Source organism: Rhinolophus sinicus, chromosome 12, assembly GCF_057876585.1.
Source record: "Rhinolophus sinicus isolate RSI-liver-muscle chromosome 12, RSI-T2T, whole genome shotgun sequence".
In the NCBI taxonomy this organism is placed as follows: domain Eukaryota; kingdom Metazoa; phylum Chordata; class Mammalia; order Chiroptera; family Rhinolophidae; genus Rhinolophus; species Rhinolophus sinicus.
In genome coordinates, this window is record NC_142512.1 from 40,443,478 (window position 1) to 40,463,859 (window position 20,382).

The 20,382-nt window shown below is 54.6% G+C and overlaps 1 protein-coding gene across 4 annotated transcripts; it reads right to left on the minus strand.

Annotated features, from left to right (window-relative positions):
- Positions 1-1,086: 1,086 nt before the first annotated feature.
- On the minus strand, positions 1,087-20,353 carry KCNH4 (potassium voltage-gated channel subfamily H member 4). Of its 4 annotated transcripts, XR_016022943.1 has the most exons (18): positions 20,214-20,351; positions 17,970-19,182; positions 15,944-16,177; positions 15,480-15,617; positions 15,225-15,352; positions 14,170-14,416; positions 13,683-13,840; positions 10,675-10,882; positions 9,545-9,739; positions 8,905-9,104; positions 7,055-7,304; positions 6,288-6,532; positions 5,599-5,637; positions 5,047-5,399; positions 4,662-4,768; positions 3,990-4,063; positions 2,067-2,766; positions 1,087-1,310 (listed from the first exon to the last, which is right to left on the minus strand). XR_016022943.1 is itself a non-coding variant. In XM_088802253.1 (17 exons), the coding sequence occupies exons 2-17, from the start codon at positions 18,043-18,045 to the stop codon at positions 2,371-2,373; spliced, it is 3,048 nt and encodes a 1,015-aa protein (XP_088658379.1). In that variant the 5' UTR covers positions 18,046-19,182; positions 20,214-20,351; the 3' UTR covers positions 1,087-2,370. The 4 variants fall into 4 exon arrangements, 2 of the variants coding, with proteins under 2 accessions (XP_088658379.1, XP_074175821.2); XR_016022944.1 differs by lacking the exon at positions 20,214-20,351 and having other exon boundaries at positions 17,970-19,460; XM_088802253.1 differs by having other exon boundaries at positions 1,087-2,766.
- Positions 20,354-20,382: the final 29 nt, after the last annotated feature.

Below are 20,382 nucleotides of genomic sequence, written 5' to 3' on the forward strand. Positions count from 1 at the left end.
AAGGGTTCTCTGGAGGCTACTGGGTGAGATCAAAGAGAGAGCTGCTGCCACTGCTCAGCAGTAAGCCTTTGGCTCCACCCCAAAATACACCAGGATCACCTCTGCCTCTGCCTGTCCTCTCACCCAGTCAGAGCCTGCTGTTGTCTCTAATGCCAAATACAGAGCTGGACCGTTTCTGCCTTGTCTCTCTCCATCCATAAACACAGATTAGAACCACTTCTGTTTGCCCCCACCTTGCCCTCCGTGTGGATCAGGACTGTTTCTATTTTTCCTTCCCCCCTCAGAATGGATTAGGACCACTTCTGTTTCTGCCCACTGCCTGGCCCCCAACATAGACCACACCTCCTTTGCCTCTGCATCTCCCCACGAGGGACACTACTCAAAACCTGTATGCAATCAAAGCTCCCCCCAGAGACGGCTGTGGGCGTTGTTCCTATGACACCAGCCAACACCATACTCTGGAGCCTGAGCTAGAGAATTGACCCGTCTGAGACAACCTGCCACAAAACTGCCCACGCCTATTTCCATCGGGTCACCAGGGCACCTCTTTCTAACAACATTCATCACATTCACCCCCTCCCACCCCTGTAACGATCACCAAAGAAGTGAAAGTTAAGAGGGAAGAAAGGGCTTAGGAGAGCAAAGAGGGTGGGGCACAGTGGGATTCCTACCAGGTTTTTGGCTGGTGACAAGCTCTTGCCCAAGACCCTTCTGTACCTGGTCTGCAACAGGTACAGGATCGGTTATCCAGGATTGGTGGTGACTCCTGTGGGCCACCTTTCCAGGACTGGAGGTGGGCCTGAGCCAGGACTCCGTCCCCACATACTGTGTCTGAATCTGTGACTGTGACTGGGGTGGGGAAAGGAGGGGGTATAATGGCCCATAGTGACTCATTAAGGTTTCTGCCTCATCCCTGGGGCCTCTGGTGGCATGAATGTGGTGCCAAGTGGATTGGTTGGCACCATTGCCCTTCCTAGAGACAGCAACAGGGCCCTGGGGTATGGTGCGGGGAATGACTGCAGTGGAGGTTCCTTCGGAGCCCTGGGGCTCTCAGACCAACCTCCAGAAACAGCCAGAATCAACAACTACAAAAATAAAGTTTATTTCCTATCCAAAAATGAGCTCAGGGTGTTGGGTGGTAGAGAGTGTAGAACAGGGCGAGTTTGCAAGAAGTCAGGGCCCTGAGTAAGACCATATTGAAAGTGGGTAGAACAGGCTTGGCTGAGGTCTGGGAGCAAGGGAGGAACAGGGAGTACTGCTGGGACTGTTTCAAGTTGCTGGCAGCAGAAGAGACCACCTTCAGTGACAGCCTGCAGAGAGAAACAGAGATGTTGACAGGCCCAGGTCCAGGGGTAGAAATAGACATTGCTGGACCCAAAAAGTACCCACTGAGACACAGAAACCTGGGAGTACTCTCTATGGCAAGGATTGCAAACTCAAAAACACCACAAGATCAGACAAAGAATTCAAATAAGGTAAGCTGGCTGGGCATCAGGAGGTGGTCAAGAAATGTGGGCACTGCAAAGAAGTGGAAAGTGCAGGCCACTTCTAAAGAGGACAGTGTCCACCCAACACTAGCTGATTATTGCCAGGTGGAATGTTGGCTCAGGATTGCCAAATCTGTCAAAATTTTTTAGAGAAGCTGGAATATCTGTATTTTTATGTGAACTCTCCTGATTTTTAATGTTGGCAACTCATCCATATTTTGAAAAAAATGCTGAGAGCCAAAGAATACATAGTTGGGGGTCATCAGTTTGTTTCCTGTGTGGACTGTGGGATTCAGTGAGCTCCTCCAGCATGAGCTGACAGTGGGAAGCCTAAGAAGTCTTGGGTTCCTCAAATGCCAGCCACCCCACAAACCTAGCCCTCTCGAGGCGACCTTGCTCTCAAGGTCTCCAGCAGAGACCTAGGCACTGGGACAGAAGACCTCACAATGTCACTTCGCTATCTCCACAGTGGAATCTATGATCTGTCACCGTGATCCTGCATGCTCTTGTCTCAGTCTTCATTTCCCAGGCTGGATCTGGGGCCCTTCCCCATGTCTCTGTTCCCTCATCTCTACTTGCCTCCAGATCCTGGGGAGAAAGCAGGACATCTCATCAGCCCAGCCCAAATGGCCACCGCAGTCTGTCTCATGCTTGTTGGGTTCCATGGACTCAGGTGGCTCCCCTCCCAGAGGGGGAGGAGGGGAAGGTTTGGAGAAGGGAAGAGGGTCAGAAGTGACTGGGCTTTGTGAAAAAGTCCTGAGAATCCAGAGCCGACCAGACCAGCTGATGGCTCCTAACCCGAGGCAGGAGGCCACGGGCCCAGCACCTCCCTGATGACAGGTGGCAATGCCCACCCCAGACAGGCCTGGGCCCAGAGCCAGGGTCAGTGGAACGTGTCTGATCTGGACCGGAAGTTGTGCCTCATGAGGCTTGGAGTTGGGGGTGAGGTCTCTGGCCCTGGGGAGGGTCCCAGAGGGTCAGGCTCTGAGGGATAAGGGGACAACACGGAGGGTCTCAGATTGGGGGGGACAGTCCTCATCTCTGCTGTTCCCACACTGGATGGGCAATGGACCTCAGCAAGAGTAGTATCCTGGAAGCTAGGCGGTGGTCTGGACAGACAGGGAGAGATGCATGAAGGCCTCAGCTGGGGGCAGGGAGGGTCTGAAGGCCCAACTGAGACTACTGGGTGGCCTGGGGAACCAAGCCTGGCCTGCACCAGGCCTATCATTTGTCGAAGCTCCTGGCTGAGCTGAGACACTTCCTGGTTGAGACGGGAGATCTGTTAAAAACACATCAAATTGTTTCCCAGGTGCCATAATAATCACCACCCTCCTAAGTGTACCCCCCCTTTACAGTTTACAAAGCTCTTTCACAACCACTCTCTGCTTGTGACCACCCTAAGAAGAAGGCAGAGCAGGGGCTATTTTTGTCTAAATGTAAATACCCCAGGCTCTTTCCAAAAAGGATTGGGGCAGCAGCTATTGCCATCTTCCCCACCGCCCCACTTTTACAAGATGTAGAAAAATGTGCTCAAAGAGATGGCACAGCTGTGAAGTGACAGATGTAGATTTACTTTCAGGTGATTCCATCACACAAGCGCAAGTGTCTATTCAATGTTTTTCAAATCTCAGGGAGTACAGAATCAACTGAGAAACTTGTAAAAATGCAGACTTTTGGGCCCCACCCCAGACGTTTGAAACTGGATGAGGTCCACGAGTCTACACTTTACCAGGTTCTCCAGGTGCTGACAGGCACTCAAGTTTGGAACCAGGCTTAAAACTGTGAGCGGAAGCAGGACTGGTGCTCAATCTTGCTGAACAGGGGTTGGCCCCGCCCCCAGCCCAGGTGCTCCCTGGGGAACCCTGATGTTTATCAGAAGGAGGGAAGGCCAACTCCCAAGGGTGGGGCCTGGCTAGCCATGGTGACAGCTCTGAGATCCCTGGAGAGGAGGTGAAGGCAGAGCCTCTGCATGCAGCATCTGGGCTCTTCTGACCAGGATTCAGATATTGGGATCCAGGTCCCCCATTGCAGACGGCCTCTCAGCCTCCCTGTCCTCTGCCCCCCAAGTCTGCTTAGCACTCATTTCCCAGGGCTTGGGTAAGGTAAAGGCCTGGAGCATCATGACTTGCTGGGGGACTTCCGTGCAGGAGAGCATTCCAGGCAGAGGAAAAGCCCTCCTTCCAGGACGGTCAACCTGAGCCAGCTGGGAAGGAGGGGAAGCAGAGATCACTGAGTACACAGAGTGTACCAGGGACTGGGCCAGGCATTCGTCAGCTCTCATTGCATCCTCACAATAGCTCTAGAAAGAATAGATCATTTCCCCCATATTTAGATGAGGAAATCGAAATTCAGAGTGGTTGTGGGACTTGCCCAAGGTCATCCAGCGAGAGTGACTATTTGAATTCAGGACTGGCTCTAAACACTGAAATGTTCCTATATGAGGCATATCTCTGATCCCAAAATGACATTCTTCAAGGAGGGGAGGAACCAGGCCCAACCCACCTCTTGGTTCAGCCTGCAGACCTTTTCCTTCACCTCCTCTGTCTCAGTGGCCGCGTCCTGGCTGGGCCGGGTCCCTGCAGGCAGAACGGGGTGGAGGAGTGCAGCATGAATGCGGGGAGCATGAGTCTACAGCTTGGGGTGGGCTCCTCCTCTAGTGTCAGGACGATGGGGAACCCAAACTCTCAGGCTGGTCTCAAGGCCCTATGACTTCCCCAGTCCCCTCACTACCCAGCTTCCCCTAGCTCTAGACAAGTATCTTCTCTTTGATATCTGAACACAACATGCTCTTGTCATGACTTTGTGCTTTGCAACAACTACCTTACTCTGCTCCTCAAACTATTACCTACCGTTAAGACCTAACTCAAGAGTCCCCTGCTCTAGAAGGGAGAATTAGGGAGTTCTCTTCTCGTACTTCAGAGCCCTGCTCTTGCCTCAGTTGTTGTACTTGGCGTACTGTTCTGAAATTGTTTATCAGAGTACACAGCTGTCTCCTTCACTAGGAGTGTGGGCCAGATCTGGCTTATCTGTGTATTCCCAGCACAGCACCTGGCACACAGTAGGCCCTTCCTACATGTGGGATGGATGGATGGATGGATGGATGGATGGATGGATGGATGGATGGATAGCAGATGAGTGGGTGACTATGAGTTGAAGTCCACTGATGACCCTTACCTGTTGGAGGGGCCTGAGAGCGGGACCTAGGGTGCTCAGTCCTCCTGCCAAACCGGAATATAGGGGCCTCTGCTGTGCTGCCAGAGTCCTCAATGCCATCCACTACCCTGGGATGGGGGCAGTGGTCATCAGTCCCACGGGGAGAGGGGAAGGGCAGAGCAGACAGAAGGTGAATGGGAGCAGCAGTGCCTGAGAGGTGGGGAGGAGCAACAGTCAAAGGGGTGGGGTGGGGTTGCAAGCTGTGTGTGTTGGATCAGAAGGGCGGGGTGGGTAGATGGTGCAGAGACAGGGAGGAACACAGGTTGGAATGCTGGGGACAGAGCCCAGAGAAGGTTCTGGAAGTCAGCAGGGGTAATGGGGAAGGCAGGGGAGGCTAGTGTCTCACCGGGGACTGAGGTCCGTAGGTCCAAATGTTCCCAGTGGGGGAATGAGAAGCTGGGGGGGCTTCCAGGCAGCAGAGCCCCTGGGCAGGGCATGAGGGGAGGGACTGTGGTCTTGGCCAGCCAGGGCAGGGGACAGGGATGGGGACAGAGAAGGGGAGGAGACAAGGGCTGAGAATGGAGGCAGCTCCTCGCCCAAAAGGCTGACCAGGGAGCCCCGGGGCTGTGCTGGGCTAAGGTTGGGCAGGAGGAGAGGCCGGCGGGGCCTGGGACCACCTCCAGGCTCTGCCCCAGCCTCAGACTCTTTGATGGACGGCAGGATCTTGTCTGAGAAGGAGCCAAGGCTTTCAGAGCGGGGCTGTGGGCAGAGGGGCAGCTGATGTTATTCATAGGACAGTGAACAATAGGCCCCTTCATTAAGCAACAGCCTACACTGGCGGATGCTTACTCCCCATCTCCTCGCTTTCTCCCTGAAGCAGAGGAGCCAAGGAGAGGTTCTCCTCATTCCCAGACTCTCCCCCATGTAACCTCAAGCCCATCCAGGAAGGGAGTGTTACCTGGAAGAGCCGAGGGGATCGGGAAAAGCAGCTGAGGCCCTGTGGGGACAGAGAGGGGGGTCAAGCTGACTCATACCTACTCCTCCCCTGGTGCAGCACCTCCTACTTCCACCCATCAGTGTTGTGGGGTTTGAGAATGCGGGGCCTTTTTAAGTGGACTCAAGTCAGAGATACCTCCAACTCTGACTCAGAGAAATCCTGAGTGGAAAGTCAGTATGAAAAGCAGCAAAAGACAAAGGCCTACAGTGTAGCCTGCAGACCTGGCCCAGTACCTAAACCAAAACGGGCTCAGGAAACATCTGGTGAGTGAGGAATCCCCAGGGAATGGTGCCCAGTTCAGACAGGGACTTCATGGAGGAGGAGCAAACAAAGGGGATTGTTTCCAAAGTGGGGGTCCTTTGGGGAGTCTGGAGTGAGTCTGAGGGGTGACCAACAGGAAATGGGTCAGTAGAGTTGGAAGTAGAGGTAGTGAAAGATCGTCCATGGGGTTGGGTGATGGCCAATGGAGTAAGGTGGGTGGAATTTAAAGATGTTAAGTATGGAAGGGGCAATGGACAGGGGTGCCTGGGGTTGAGAGAGGACATTTTCAGGGTGGAAGGTGATACATGAGGCCCTCTCTGGGACTGGGGGATGTCTGCTTTGAAGGAAGGGACCTCGGAGGAGATGGAGGCCATGCGGGGTCTACATACATTGGTGTCAGAGCCCTGGTGCAGGTTGAAGGTGAGGTCCTGGGGCAGGCCAGCCCGGAAGGCAGCTGCATATTCAGGATAGAGTCTCAGGACCTCAGCCAGCCCTTGGCTGCTCAGCTGCTGCAGGCCACAGTAGGTCAGTGCCTTCACGTCAGCGCTGGTCTTCCGCACGCAGCTTGGGCGTGCGCCTGACCCAGGCTCCTGCTCTGGCTCAGGGATATCTGCCCCAATCAGGTCCCCCTTCCCTGTGGGGAAGGGATGGAGACAGTCAGCTGGGGCAGAGGGACCGAGAGGATATTAGCGGGAGGTGGTCAATGGATTTGAAGGCTGGTCAGTGTGTTTGAAGGACAGTTGAAGGTGGGTGAAGCAGTGGGAAGGGTGGGAATAATCAAATGAGTTGGGAAAAGGTCAGTGGAGAATGACTGGTAAAGTTGGAGGAATGATCAATGGAACTGGAAGATCAATAAAGAATGGCCAGAAGGATCAGTTCAAAGGTAAAGGTCAATGGAATTGAGGGTCAATGGGGATGAGTCAATTGAGTTGGGGACGGTCATTGAGGAAGGTTTAATGGGTTGAGGGATGTTGTAATGGGATTAGGGGAGAATCTGAGGGGAACAGTCAAAAGGGGATTGTAGTGGGGTGAAGGGACCAAGAAAGAATACTCCTCAGCAGGAATTCCAGATATCCACTGAGGGTATCCCAGTCCCTAGATTCCTGGCCACTCCCCAGGTTCTGGGGTAGGTAGTGGGTGGTAGTGGGAGCCTCACCGAGGATGGCCAGCACCACGTTGTCACGGAGAACCTCCAGCGAGCCTGAGCAGACATAGTAGTGTGCCTGCAGAGCGTCCCCACGGCGCAACAGGTACTCGCCCGGAGCATAGAAGGAGGTCTTGACGTGCAGGGAGAGGGCCCGCAGGCAGCCCCTGCTTGCTGCTCCAAACAGCGGCAGCTTCAGGATCTCCCGATTCAAGTGCATGGCAATGTCAGCTCTCAGCTCGTCTGGGAAGTCACGCAGTAACTGCAGAGGGGGCAGAGGTCATTCTGGCCATCTGCTACTTGAGTTCCACAAGTGTGCTGAGCCGTCTCCAAGGAGAGAGCTCCAACTTGCCCTCTGAAGTTACCCATTGCTGACCTTCGGAGAAGGCTTCTGTGTGTCTAACCTCTGCTCTGGAGCAGAGACTAGGTCTTCTCCTGTCTGTCCATTGCTTATGGCTACATAGCCTGGCCACTCACACCTGTCCTGATTACTCAATCCCACACATACAAGTACCATCCCTGGTGGGTCAGCCTTAACGTGGGAGTCAGGAGACTAGAAGTCAGCTCTGCCCTAAATCCCAGTGGACCTTAAATGATCTATTTCTTCTCTCTGGATCTCAGTATCTGTAAACTGCAGTGTTACACTAGACCTTGAGTATTATCAACCACTTCCTAGGGGCCAAACTCAGTATTCACAGTTCCACTCATCTTATGGAGCCCCTTGGCCACTCTGGCTTGTTGACCTCTCTATTGCCACCATTGCCTCCCCAGACTCATTTTCCTCAGTCTACACACTTGCCTTTCTTCTAACTTTCCACACAATCCCTGCATCATGGCAACCAGCTCCATGACTTCCCCACTCCCTGTGAGGCTGGAGCCCCACATCTGGGTCCAGACCTATATTTTCAACTACCTCCAGGGCAAACTCTACTTGGGTCTCCCACAAGCACCTCACCCTCATCATGGCCCCACCCTAGACTCTTATTTTCAGTCCAGCCTTCCTCCTGTATCCCCTCCATCCCACACATCTGCCCAAGCCAGAAACCTGAGAATCACCCTGAGGTCCTCTTCTGCAACCAGGCTCACCAAGCCCCGATGGCACCTGCTCTCAGAAGTACCTCCTAGATCCCTAGGTCACTCCCCAACCTAAACACTTTGCAGGATAAAATCTAAAGTCAAGGGGGTCTGTGAGCTGGGCCTGCCCACCTTCCCAGCCCTGTCTCTTGCACTCCTCTCCCCCTCCCCCTTCCATACCACTCACACCCTTGCCCCTGAAGGCTCACTGAACTACTTTCAGTTCCCTGAACTCACCCTGCTATTTTGCATCATTTCCAGACCTATGTTCCTATTGCTCTTTCTATCTGGAATGGCCTTCTGGTAGCAGGCCAATTTCCTTATTGTCCCTCACCTTGTCCCCTCTTCTGTGCCACTGTCCCTGACTCCTATAGGTCCAGTCACAACCAAGGCCCCACTGCACCTACATTCTTCCAGCAGGGTCCCATTCACTATGTAATTATTTGTTTACCTGTCTGTCTCCCTCACCAGACTGGTGTCTCCCTGAGGGCAAGGGAAGAGTATAATCACTGCTGAGCTCCCTGTGTCCAGCACAGAGGCTGGCCCAAAGCAGGTGCTCGGGAAATGGGAACTGAAGGGGGCGTGACATTAGCCAGGGCCTGAGCTCCATTTCAGTTTCCACATTCGAGTGCACAGGAAAAGAGATGCGGATTTGGGTGGGAGCGTGCCCTTATGAACAGCACCTCGCTTCCCTGGGCCCAGTGTGCCTCCACTCCAAACCTGGAGAGGCTGCAACCCTGTCCCCTCGGCACCTCCACGTGTCGCAGACTGGGAGACCCGCCCACTACCTCATTGGCGTCTATGCCGCTGTTGACGGCCCACGTGGTCTGGAAGTACTCGAGCATGCGCTGCTTGAGTGGCCGCGGCAGGCGGTGCATGCGGATGAAGTCCTTGAGGTCCTTCATGCGACGGTGGTACAGAGAGCGGCGCGAGTACATGCGCTGGATGATGGCCGTCACGTTGCCGAACACCACCGCGTGCATCAGAGCTGCAGGGTGGCGGCAGGTAGCTGGTTAGGGGCAGCCACTTGCTCCCAAACCCCCCCTGCCCTGGATTCCTGTCTCTGGGTTCCTGGGGAGGGGCAGGAGAGCCAGTGGGCTCCTGCGTGCCTACCTGGTGCCAGGTGCTGGCTTAGGGCGAGGAATGGAGGGTAGTAGCTTCCTCAGGTCAGAACTGATACCCCTCTCAGGCCATCCTCCATACCCCAATTAGGTCATTAGCTTGGGTTTCCCATCCCCTTTGCAAGAGGCCATGCCTGTTTGTGGCAACCCCCAGGGCCGCATGTAGTAGGTGCTGAGAAAATGTCTATGAATGAATGCAAGACTGTCTGGACGTGGAGGGACATCTTGCCTTCTCTCGGCCTCAGTTTCCCCATCTGCACGCTGGGCTTGGCAGGGCTACCCTGGGGCTTGGCAGGCAAGGCCTTACCGCCTATGAGCATGGTGCAAATGGAGAAGACCTTCTCGGCGTTGGTATTGGCACACACGTTGCCAAAGCCCACGCTGGTGAGGCTGCTCAGCGTGAAGTAGAGCGCAGCAATGTAGGCACTGCGTGGCGACGGGCCGCCCGCCGAGCCATTGACGTAGGGCACCTCCAGCCGCTTCCCCAGCTCGTGCAGCCAGCCTGGGGGGTGGAGGGATACAAGGAGCGCCGCTGCGCAAGCGGTGGAGAACTGGGTTTCCATGCGCTGCCCGCACGCGGGCCTCGCAGCGGGGAACTGGTTACAGCCGCAGTTCAAGACTCCCAACTCCCCACACTGCTGACTGCTCAGGGGCCCTTTGGACTCTCTAGGACTTGACCCAGCCAGACATTCTCCCTGCCTTGGTGGAACTTCCAGTCTGAGGGGAAAGAGATATGAAATAAATCATTACAGGTGGAAGGCAAGCTACTGAAAGGGAAGTATAGAGTGTCTTAGGAGTCATAACTCTTTAGGAGAGCCAACCCCCTGGGGGTGGGATGGGTTATGGTTCCTGAAAGACTCCCTTAGGACAGAGCATTTTAGCTGAGACTGCGAAGAAGAGACAAGTCACCTAGGTGAAGGAGGGAGAGAAGACAAAAGGGACAGATTCCAGAGAGGAAAACATGTACAGGCTCCAAAGTGAGAAAGCAGTACATCCTGGGGGCTGGAGGGAGGCCTGTGTGGCTGCAGCACAGGGGACACGGGAGAAAGAGAAGCCACGTGGGGACAGAGAGGGCTGCAGCACTCTGTAGGGTGTGCTCTGAGTGTGGACTCTATTTTGAGGGCAATGGGGAGTCATTGGAAGGGACTCTGCCCCAAACCCCCTCCCCACCATCAGAGTGTGTCCCCCATTGTATTTTGGTGGTCTATCACCAGTCTTACTCCCCTGCTACGCTGTGAGGTCCCCCCCCAGGGCAAAGCCCTTGTCTTCAAATCAGATTCTCATGTCTGATCTGGAAGGAGCTCAATGCATGTTGGTTGGATGAATGCAGGACTGTGGGTGGTGGGTGTGGGTACTGGTGGAGGCATCAGCTTGGGGGCCCGAGTGGACACTGCAGGCAGATGGGTGATCAGTGAAAGCCTGGGGTCGGTGGCTCACCGATGTCCCAGAGCAGGGGGTCGTTGGCCTCCATCTCCCGGCGCCCGATGACGTACCAGACACAGGCCATCCAGTGGGCGAGGAGCGCAAAGACGGACATGAGCAGTGTAAGCAGCACCGCGCTGCACTGTGAGTAGCGCTCCAGCTTCTGCAGCAGCCGCAGCAGCCGCAGCAGACGCACTGTCTTCAGCAGATGCACCAGCGACGTCTGCAGGAGTGTAGCAGAGGAGGCGTCAGGGCGCAGGTCGTTAGAGCCCCCGCCTCCACGTCGTTTCCTAGCACCCTGGAGTCAGGGGAAGCTGCAGCAGGACAAACATCCCTCTGTCCTGAGAAGGTGACCAGGAAATGCGGGGGGAGAGAATGATACTGAAACTAATAATGGCTGACACTGTGTACGTATTTACTATGTGTCAGGTACTGGGCTAAATATTTGTAATCCCCATTTGGAAAAAAACGTATGCCTTCGGTCTAATTGTCATCATCATTCCCAGTTTGCAGATGAGTAAACTAAGGCCCAGAGAGGTTAGTGATTTGCTTGAAGTCACAGACCAAAGGTATGATGGAGCTGGAACTCAAATCTGGGCTGATACCAAAGTCCATTCTGTGCTATCCTGCCTCTTAGCGCTGTGGGCTGTGAAGGAGCAAGTCCTGGTCAGAGTCAGGGGAAGAGACAGAATGTGCTCTGGCCCCTGCTCAAAGCCCCCAGTGTCCTAGGCACAATCAGCTGTGGCGACGAGCTGGCTCCTGATGACAGCAATTGTAATAGGAGCCACCCCTCGAGACAGAGAAGCATGGTAGAGTGGGGACAGGCAAGAGGCTGGAGGACAGGGGAAGGTTTAGGGACCTTTCCCCTCGTGGGTTATCTGCAGGCAAGAGGGTCATGCCAAAATGTCGAGGGAAGGCGAGCAGAGACTGAGGGAGCCTGGGCTGCGAGGTCTCAGCCCTGTGGGGCTAGGTGGGGATTGATGGAGCTAGTGGTACCTAGTAAGGTCCTGTAAATGTGAGCTAATAGTACCACGATGACTGTTTCCATTGTGCTTATTAATGCTCCAATTAGCCCTTCCAATCTTGGAGGTGAGGAGCAGGTGGGGGGCTTATTTTCTCAGTACTCTGGATGGGGGCAGCTGGGAGACTAGGGCTAGGGACTCTGGGACGGTGTCTGGGTCACCTGGTATGAAGGCCCTTCCCCATCCTCTCAGGGGCTTCCAGGAGCATCCCCCATAGCCCTGGCCCTACGTGGTTCCTGAGCCATGTAGGTGAAGTAAGCAACCCTGATTGCCCCACATGGACCCTCTCCAGGCTTACTACCTGCGCTTACCTCCCAGAGCTCCTGACTTGAGTCCTTTAGGGCTTCCCCTCAGTCACCTGGCCCTGGACCCCACTCCCTTGGGGTCCCCCTCTCCTTCTCCTTGGACCAGATTGTCCCAGGCCTGGCTCCTTGAAGTCCCTAGCTCTGCCAGTGACTCCTCATCTTCTCTCTTTGCTCTGCCTCCTCCAGCCCCAGCGTCTCTCCTCACCTCCCCTATGCCAGACCATCCACTCAGGTACCCTGCTTTCCTGGGAAGCAGGGTGCTGTGCTAGAAAGAATAATGGATTAGGAGTCTGGAGACCTTGTTCCAATCTCCTGCTTGTCACTGTTAGCTGTGTGACCTTCAGCAAGCCACTTAACCTCTCTGAGACACTGCATCTACCTCTGAGAAACAGGGATAAGAGAACCTGCCCTGAAGGGTTACTGTGAGGCTCCTATGTGATGATGTGTGTGAAAGCACTTGGTAAACTGTAAAGTGCTCCTGAAGGTACTAGAGGAGGGGAACCGCCTGGGAGGAGGAACAGGGGGCTCTCTTCAGCTCTCCCTCTCCCCAGGGACAGTTGTTTGCCCCCCTGACAGTCTGGTGGGCATGGGGGATGGGGAGGGGTGGGGAGCTCTGCCCGGAATGCCCGGAGCCTCAGTGCAGACACACACACGTGTGGGAGCGTGCACACACGTGTACACAGCCAGAAGAGGCCCACAGCTCGTTGGCGGCTAGTTAAATCTGGCTGTGTGTAGGTGGTTTCCTGCTATAGCTAAGTGTGGCAGAGAGAGGCGCGCACAGGGAAACAGCTCTCCACCTCCTCACCCAAAACCAAGGGGGTCTAGGGACAGGGGGTGGGACTCTCTCACCCTGGACTTGAGAAGATCTACTGTCCGCCAGCTGGTGCAGAGCTACCCACTCATAGGCACCTCCGGACAGTTGCCAGGGAGCTGGGAGGACACCGGTCTTAGCATTCTCTACCTCCAAACCCAGCCACAGCCTCTACCTCCTGGTCTGGGCTTGCTATGCTCCCTCCTAATGCTCTCTTTCCTCATCTCCCACCAGCTAAATCCTACTCTCCATCTAGCTCTACTCTCACCTCCCTCAGGAACCCTTCCCAGACTACCCTAGACTCTGACCAACTGGGGTACTTTGGCCTCCCAGGCTCTGTCCAGATTTTAGATCATTTTTACACATACCCATGTTCCAACCTGGAATTACAAGATCAGCTAGCTCTGTGCCCAGCCCTCAAACACAATACCTGGGCCCCATCTTCCACTTCATTCACCTCTTTGTTCCTGCTGTCCCCTCCAGTAGTTCTGCCCCCTCGCCCGCTTAACTGCTTGGAGGCTGAATCCTTGTACCTTTTTCAAATAGTGACCATGCCCCACACAAAGCTTTGCAGACAGCAAACTGCTCATTAGTTGTTTGTTAAATAAAAATGTGAAAAGTACCACTCATTTGGCATTAGGCCAGTGTCGCCTCGGTAACCCTACTTAGCTGTTTAGAGACTGTGAGCTGAGCTCCCCAAGAACACAGACCCTCTCAGTCCTTCTCAGCTCCTAGCACAGGGCTTTGCCCATAGCAGCTGCCTGACAAATATTCACAGATAGGTTGATGGGAAGGACTGAGTTTGGGTTTGGGGTGGGTCCCTTAATGGGAGATGCTGTGCTAAAGCTGGGAGGTTATGCTGCACGTGGGATGGGGGTCACTCACCACAGTGATGTTGAAGATGTAAAGCAGGTCAAAAGGCAGCGCAGCAATAAGATCGACGAAGAACCATGTGGCCAGGTAGTGGAGGCCAATGGAACGAGGAGCAGAGACCACCTGGCCGGACTGGGACACATAGGTGGTGCGGAAGTTCAGGATGATATCTGGGGGTGCAAGAGGCTGTTACTAGGGGGTCTTGGCCTAGAAACTCAGGCCAAGGGGCCAAGGAACTGGATAAGCTGGGAACAACACTTAGAGACCCAGAATGGAGTTGGAGGCAGAAAAGGGGAAGACAGATTGGGCTTCTGGCTGGTCCTCAGGGAGGAGAGGTCTAAAAGCTGCAGGGGTCAAGGGGCAGGGGTCAGGGCACTTAAAGACCCATAAATGGATGGTCTCTGAATACCTGGGTACTGCAGGCCCCTGATGGAGTGAGGCTTGGATAAATGAGTCCCTCTAGCCCACCCACCAGGGTCCGTGGGGCAGAGGGTCTGACCCAGGATGAAGAGCATCTCCACGGCGATGTCGCTGACGAGAGTGTGTCGGGAAGTGATGGGGGTGTCGTCATCATCGCCCAAGAAGCAGACATTGTAGGGGACAGTGACCGCAACGTAGAAGGTGGCGAGGAGGATGAGGCCATCCCAGATAGCCTTGGGGATGCTGTAGTGGAGGAGGAGGCAGCGGGACCCCCCCACGGAGGCCACCTTGTACTCGGGCACTGATGGCTTTGGCTCAAACACGTTCTAAGGGGAGAGGGGTGGCGGTTGGGGACACTTGGGGGAAAGAGGAGCCAAGGCTGGGGAAGGGAGAGGAAGGGGATGGGGAAATGGGGGGGGGGGTGGAACTGCAAGTACGACCACAAGACAAGATAGAAGGTGAAGGAGAGGGGTTCAGGGGCTGGCATCTGACACTTCCTTCCTCTGCCAAGCTACTGCTCAGGCCTCATTTGGAAATAATACGTTTTGTGGGGGGTATCTTAAGGTCTGACCTTCATCCCGCTTGAGGAGATTATGACAAATCAGGCACATGCCCTAGCTTGAGGGGTCACTAATTTCTCCCTCAAGTTCCTCTTGGGTTCTGGAGGCCCCGTGGGGGATGGGTGTATTCCAGGAATGAGGGGAGGTTGGTACAGTGCACCCCATTCCCTGCAGCACTCACAGACTACACAGAGGGTTGGAGACTCAATCCTGTGGCTTTATCAGGTCCTAGGAATGGTACACAGGGCTAGATGCCAGGCTCCCAATGGGGGCTTTCTCCCTAGGACCACAACTTATGATTTTACCCCCCACAGGGCGACCTTATCAGCCAGAGGTAGGTGACATAATTGCTGCTAGAGTCCCACCCTGTGTCATCATCAGAGCAATGTCAATCACAGGGAAGCAAGGGAGACGAAGATGGAAGGAGATGTGGGGGGACATGGGATAGAGCAAAGAAATGAGCAGACAGAGGAGCAGGTCACTGGACGGAGAGCAGACAGATAGGGAAATGGAGACAGTAACAGGATGCCTCAGCATCACGGCTGGGAGATGTTGGGGTGGAGACAGGACTCACATTATTGTTTTTCATGCCTTTGTGGCCCCGGCGACCAAAGTGGCCCGTCAGTCGGTGTAGGGCAGTCCGGCTCTGTCTCCTGGTAGATCGACGTCTTGAGCTGGCTCCCCTCCTGCCAAGGGAGTTTTCTATTGGGAAGAAGGGTACGGAGATAAGTGGGGGCAACATCCCATGATGCTGGGTAGGGAGAGGTCTTCTGTGACCTTGGGCAAGGACCTCTGACCATTTGTGCCTTCTCCCCAGACTTGCAGTTACCATGATTACTGTCCCTTGAGGGGCCAAGTCCTGGGCCTCCACTCTGAGTGATGTCCTTGAAGGAAAAGAGGAAAAGCACGACCTCCCCCATCTCATTCTTGATTGGCATCATGTCCAGGAGGCACCAAAAGGCCGAACCTATAGGTGTGGAGAGATGGAGGCGGAGGGTGAGCAGCCCGTGGCATCCCTTTCTCTTAATCCCCCTTGGTTCCTGGGCATAGTCAAAGGGCTTGGCAAAGCTTTAGAGCTAGAAAGAACCCCAGAGATTATGTCAGCCGATTCCTTCACCTTCCAGATGGAAGAACCAAGGGCCAGAGAGGGTCAGGTCACATAGTCAGAAACTCAGGGTCACATAGTCAGTTTGTGGCAGTGTGGGGACCAGCACCCAGGCTTCCACTGTGCGAACTGAACTCTGAGTAAAGCCTGGGGACTGGGCAAGGGTGCAGGATGGGCAAGGCCCTCACCATCCTTCCGATAGAAGCAAATTTCAGCCCGGTGTTCCTGATGGCCCTCCAGTGCCTTGTGCAGCCTCTGCAGGGCTGGCTCACTGGTCTCTGGACCATAAAGGAAATGGCAGCTGCATGTTTTCTGCATGACCTCAGTGCGGCCGTAGCCTGTGAGCTCGCAGAAGCCGTCAGAGCAGTAGACGATGGGAAAGCCCCGTGGGCCCTGTGCATTGGCCAACAGGAAGTTGCTGTCTGTGGGAAGACAGAGGAGGTCAAGGTTAGGTCAAAGCCAGGAGGGGAACTCAGCTTCCAGGTAGACAGTACCTCCCCCAAGCTGTGGTCGGAGGTCACAGAGCCAGAAGCTTCCCAGGCTTCCATGTGATTCCTGGATCCCCCTCTGGTATACTCTGAAATGAGACCAAGAAGGGATAGAGCAAAAGGACAAGGAGACTTAAGGGTGCTCTGGAACTGGGACAGGGACTACTGTGGGTTGGAGAAGGAACCCCAAGAGGTCATGTGTTCCATCCCTCCACTCTTACTATGAGAGGCAGCATAGCATGGTGAGTACAGGCAGGAGCTGCATCACCCCACCTTTGCTGCTTACTGTGTAATCTTTGGCAAGTTAATGAACTCCTCTGTGCCTCTGTTTCCTTGTCTGCAAAGCGTATGTGTGTGTGTGGGGGTTATAGATCTTCCTCACATGGTTTCGTGAGAGTTACATGAGCAAGTCCTGGCACATAGTCAGTATCCCACTGACTGGGTGAAATGATTCCCCCTCATCTGCACAGCTTTCAAAGCACATCAATAGCCGCTACCCTGTCATCCTATTCGAGAGTGGACAGGGCAGAGAGACTGGTGATATCACACCCATTTTATTGATAGAAAACCAAAAGGCAGAGACTATGCAAACTCACAAATCTCCTTTGTGTGGGGAGGGAAAAACGTCTTCATCCTCTGCCTTCCAGGAAAGGTCCTCTTTTTAGCATCCCTTTAGCTAATTTTAAGTACGACCTGAGCTGTCTCCTTCCAGTTCCAATAGGTGGGAGGCCACAGTGGGACTCTATAAGCCATTCAGGGACAGAGGGAATGGGCCTGAGACACAACCAGTCCCGGGGGGTGCTAGGAAGGGTGAGTGTCTGAAGGTGGGGTTGCTGATGGAGACATTGAGGGTGCCTGGCAGGCGATGGGCCCTGGGCAGCAGCCTCCTTCTTCCATCCCAGGGCCTGTTGCCCCAGTGATGGGCGCTATGGAAACAAGGGAGGTGTGTATGGGGGGGTGGGAAGGTGAGGAGGCGGGTAGGGTGCCCGCAGTTTGGTTTCTGCCCTCAGGTACCTCTCCCCCCACCTTCCAGATCCTGGCCAGGGTGCCCCAGAGGGGCAGGGGGAGATCCTTAGGCTCCAAAGTAGGAAAAGGGAATGGCGGGAGAAGCGGGGAAGGAGGAGTGTGGCTGTCCAAGGTGCTGAACCTGGAACCCAAGCTGGGGTCGGCGAACAGGGAGTTCCCTTTGTCACAAGGACCATCCCCTGCCCTCCTGACTCACCTCCCTCAGACACTGACGCGCCACGATTTGGGGGCGCGTGACCTTAATCCAAACTAGGTCCTGCGGAAGTCTAATCTTTTCCTTCTCTTTCGCTCTCATTCTCGTTCTCTTTTCCTGGAGGAAGGGGATGCTGGAGTCGTCTGGGAGTAGACTCCAGAGCGTCTGGCCACTTCGCATCTCGGATACTCCCCATCTCGGATACTCCCCCATACATCCCGCCAGCAGAGCTCTACACCGTAGTGGGCCTCTCCCAAGGCCTCTCCTCCGTTTTGCTGCACATAGAGCCTTTCAGTCACACCCCCAATTTTGGCCCCCCGCACTTTTGGCCTTCTCCCCGCTTCCCCTCGCAGAGTGCTCCCAGTTCTGTTCCTTTACCACGGCTTCGGGAGTTCCTAGGCTCTCAATTCCACTCTCTCTCCATGCCTCGGGTCTGACCACATCCAGGAGACCCAAGCCGACCCTGAAGAAGTCTTGGCCCCCCGCCCCAGCCGCCGCCCCACTCACGTGTGCCGTCGAAGCGGGTGGCTATGGTGTCCAGGAAGGTGTTTTGTGGGGCCAGCAACCCCTTCATGACAGGCATGGCCTCCCGGCGCGGGTTCGAGGCGCGGCGCTGGAGGTCATTCAGCGTGGCGGGGCCCAAGGGGGCGCGCTGCCGGCCCAGCCGGGGCGCCCCATGCGCCACTCTGCCTTCTCCCCTCCCTCTCGCCGCCGCGTCTCTGCTCCAAACCCCGAAGCTTTCGGCTTGGCTCCCCAGTGTCTCAGTGGTTCTTTACCCCACGGGCCAGCTTCTTTCCCCTGGGCTTGGCCCGCGCCTGCCACGTGCCCCGTACCGGGAGGGGCAGCCCTGACACCCGTACTGCTCTCCGCGGCTCTCCTTCAGGAGGCAAGCGGCCCACGCTTGTCTCTCGGGGAGAAAATTCGAGACACGCCCACCAGGAGTCGAGACTCAGAGGTGGGGCGGGGCTTGAGCGACAGACACGCCCCTTCCAGGGTGGCCACACCCCACGTGTGGTTCCCAGGAGCTCCCTTTGGCTCCGCCCGGACGGGTTTCCCGGCGCACCGCCCACGTTGGGAATGGTATCTGGTTCACAGTGCCGCCTGCTGGAGTTGGGCTGTTTTCTCAGCACCCTCAAGTCCCTGCGCTCCAGTGTGACAGCAAGGGTTAAAGAGGCTAGTTTTGCCAGTTGAGCATCGCTGGAAAGGCTGAGAACTCAACTTCTAGAATGTACTACTTAACCCCATCTGTGCCTCGGTTTGCATAGGCCACCCTGGAGAATTCTGTCTCTGAGTCCAGCAGGATGGATGAAAAGAGCTTTGGAGTCCACAGAGTACAATCCCGGCTCTGCCATTTACTAATGGTGTGACTTGGTCTCTCCGAGCCTCACTTTTCTCATCTGTAAAATGGAGCTAGTACTTTTCACTTCATGCGGTTGTGAGGATTTAGTAGCATAATGCATGGTGTTGGCAAAAAATAAGTGTGTTGGAGGGCAAATTTCTCCCTAATCTTCCTCTTCCTATGGTCTTGATATAATCCTCTCTGCTGCCATTCAAGTGGAAGAAAGGCTGGAAGCAAGTTTGGGGCTGAGAAAGATAGTTTAAAGGTAGGCAGAGTCAGTTTGCAGCAAGGATGTAGGTGAGACCAGACACAGGACTTTTTCACCACATAAGTAGAAAATTACTGGGGCAGCAGAGTGGGATGGCTTACGGTGACTGCTTCCTAGAACAAAACAGTTAAAGCCAGTGAGAATGTAAAGACGTCCCCGGAGAGGGCAAGCCAGTACTCTTCCCCCTCCTCCCAAGGGTCTGAGTCCAGTATCATCTGGGATGTTAGATTGCTTAAAAGTGTCACATCGTTCTGTGTCTCTACTTTTGGGTGTTATATTAGTTCCCTAGGGCTCCTATTACAAAGTATCACAGACTGGGTGGCTTAAACAACAGAAATTTATCGTCTCAGTTCTGGAGGTTGAAAGTCTAGGCTCAATATAATGGCAAGATTGGTGTGTTTTTTTTTTGAAGGCTGTGAAAGAAAACCTGTTCCATGCCTGTCTTCTAGCTTCTGGTAGGTTTCTGGCAATCTTGGCATTCCTTGGCTTGCAGATGCATCACCACACCTCTGCCTTTACGTTCACATGGGTTCTCTCAATGTGTGTTTCTGTGTACAAATCCCTCCAACCCTTTTTGTAAGGACACTAGTCATACTGGATTGGAGGCCCACCTCACGCCAGTATAATTTCACCTTAATTAATTACATCTGCAACCACCCTCCAAATAAGGTCACATTCTGAAGTGCTATAACTTCAACATATGAATTTAGAGAGGGGGCACAATTCAACCTGTAACAGCTGTGTTCAGTTAAAGTTGTAGGTAAATCTCACCCATCTGTGCATAAGAACTGGTAATTCCCAGCTACCTACAGAATAAAGCCTGATGACTTGTGAGGGGCTTTACAATCTGCGCTGCACAACCTGTCTCCCCCTCCAGCGCCTCACCGCACCACACACTCTCTCTCCCACGTTGCAGCCACTCTAGGTGACTCATGTTGAACCTCATTATTCCCTGCCTCCTCCGAATGCTCAGCTCCCAGCCCCTCTCAACCGGATTCCGCTCTGCTGTGCAGCTTTTCTTGCTCTCGCTCCCCTCCTGCATCTATCCAAAAGGCTCAATATAGAATGACTGGCAGAGCATCCAGGGACGTGTCTATCCCGCATCCTCCCCTCCAAGCATGCACATATGCGGTTATCTACGCACCCCAGGGCCTTGCACGTTTCCTTGCTCTGGAAGTTCCCCATCCAAGAGTGTTTCAGGTTCAACGACGCCCAAGCTGAGGTACCCCAGAGCCGGGCTTCCAGGCCCCTGGGCTCTTTATAGTTCACAAGACTCTGACGCCCCCTGGAGGGAGAGAGGCGACCACGCAGGA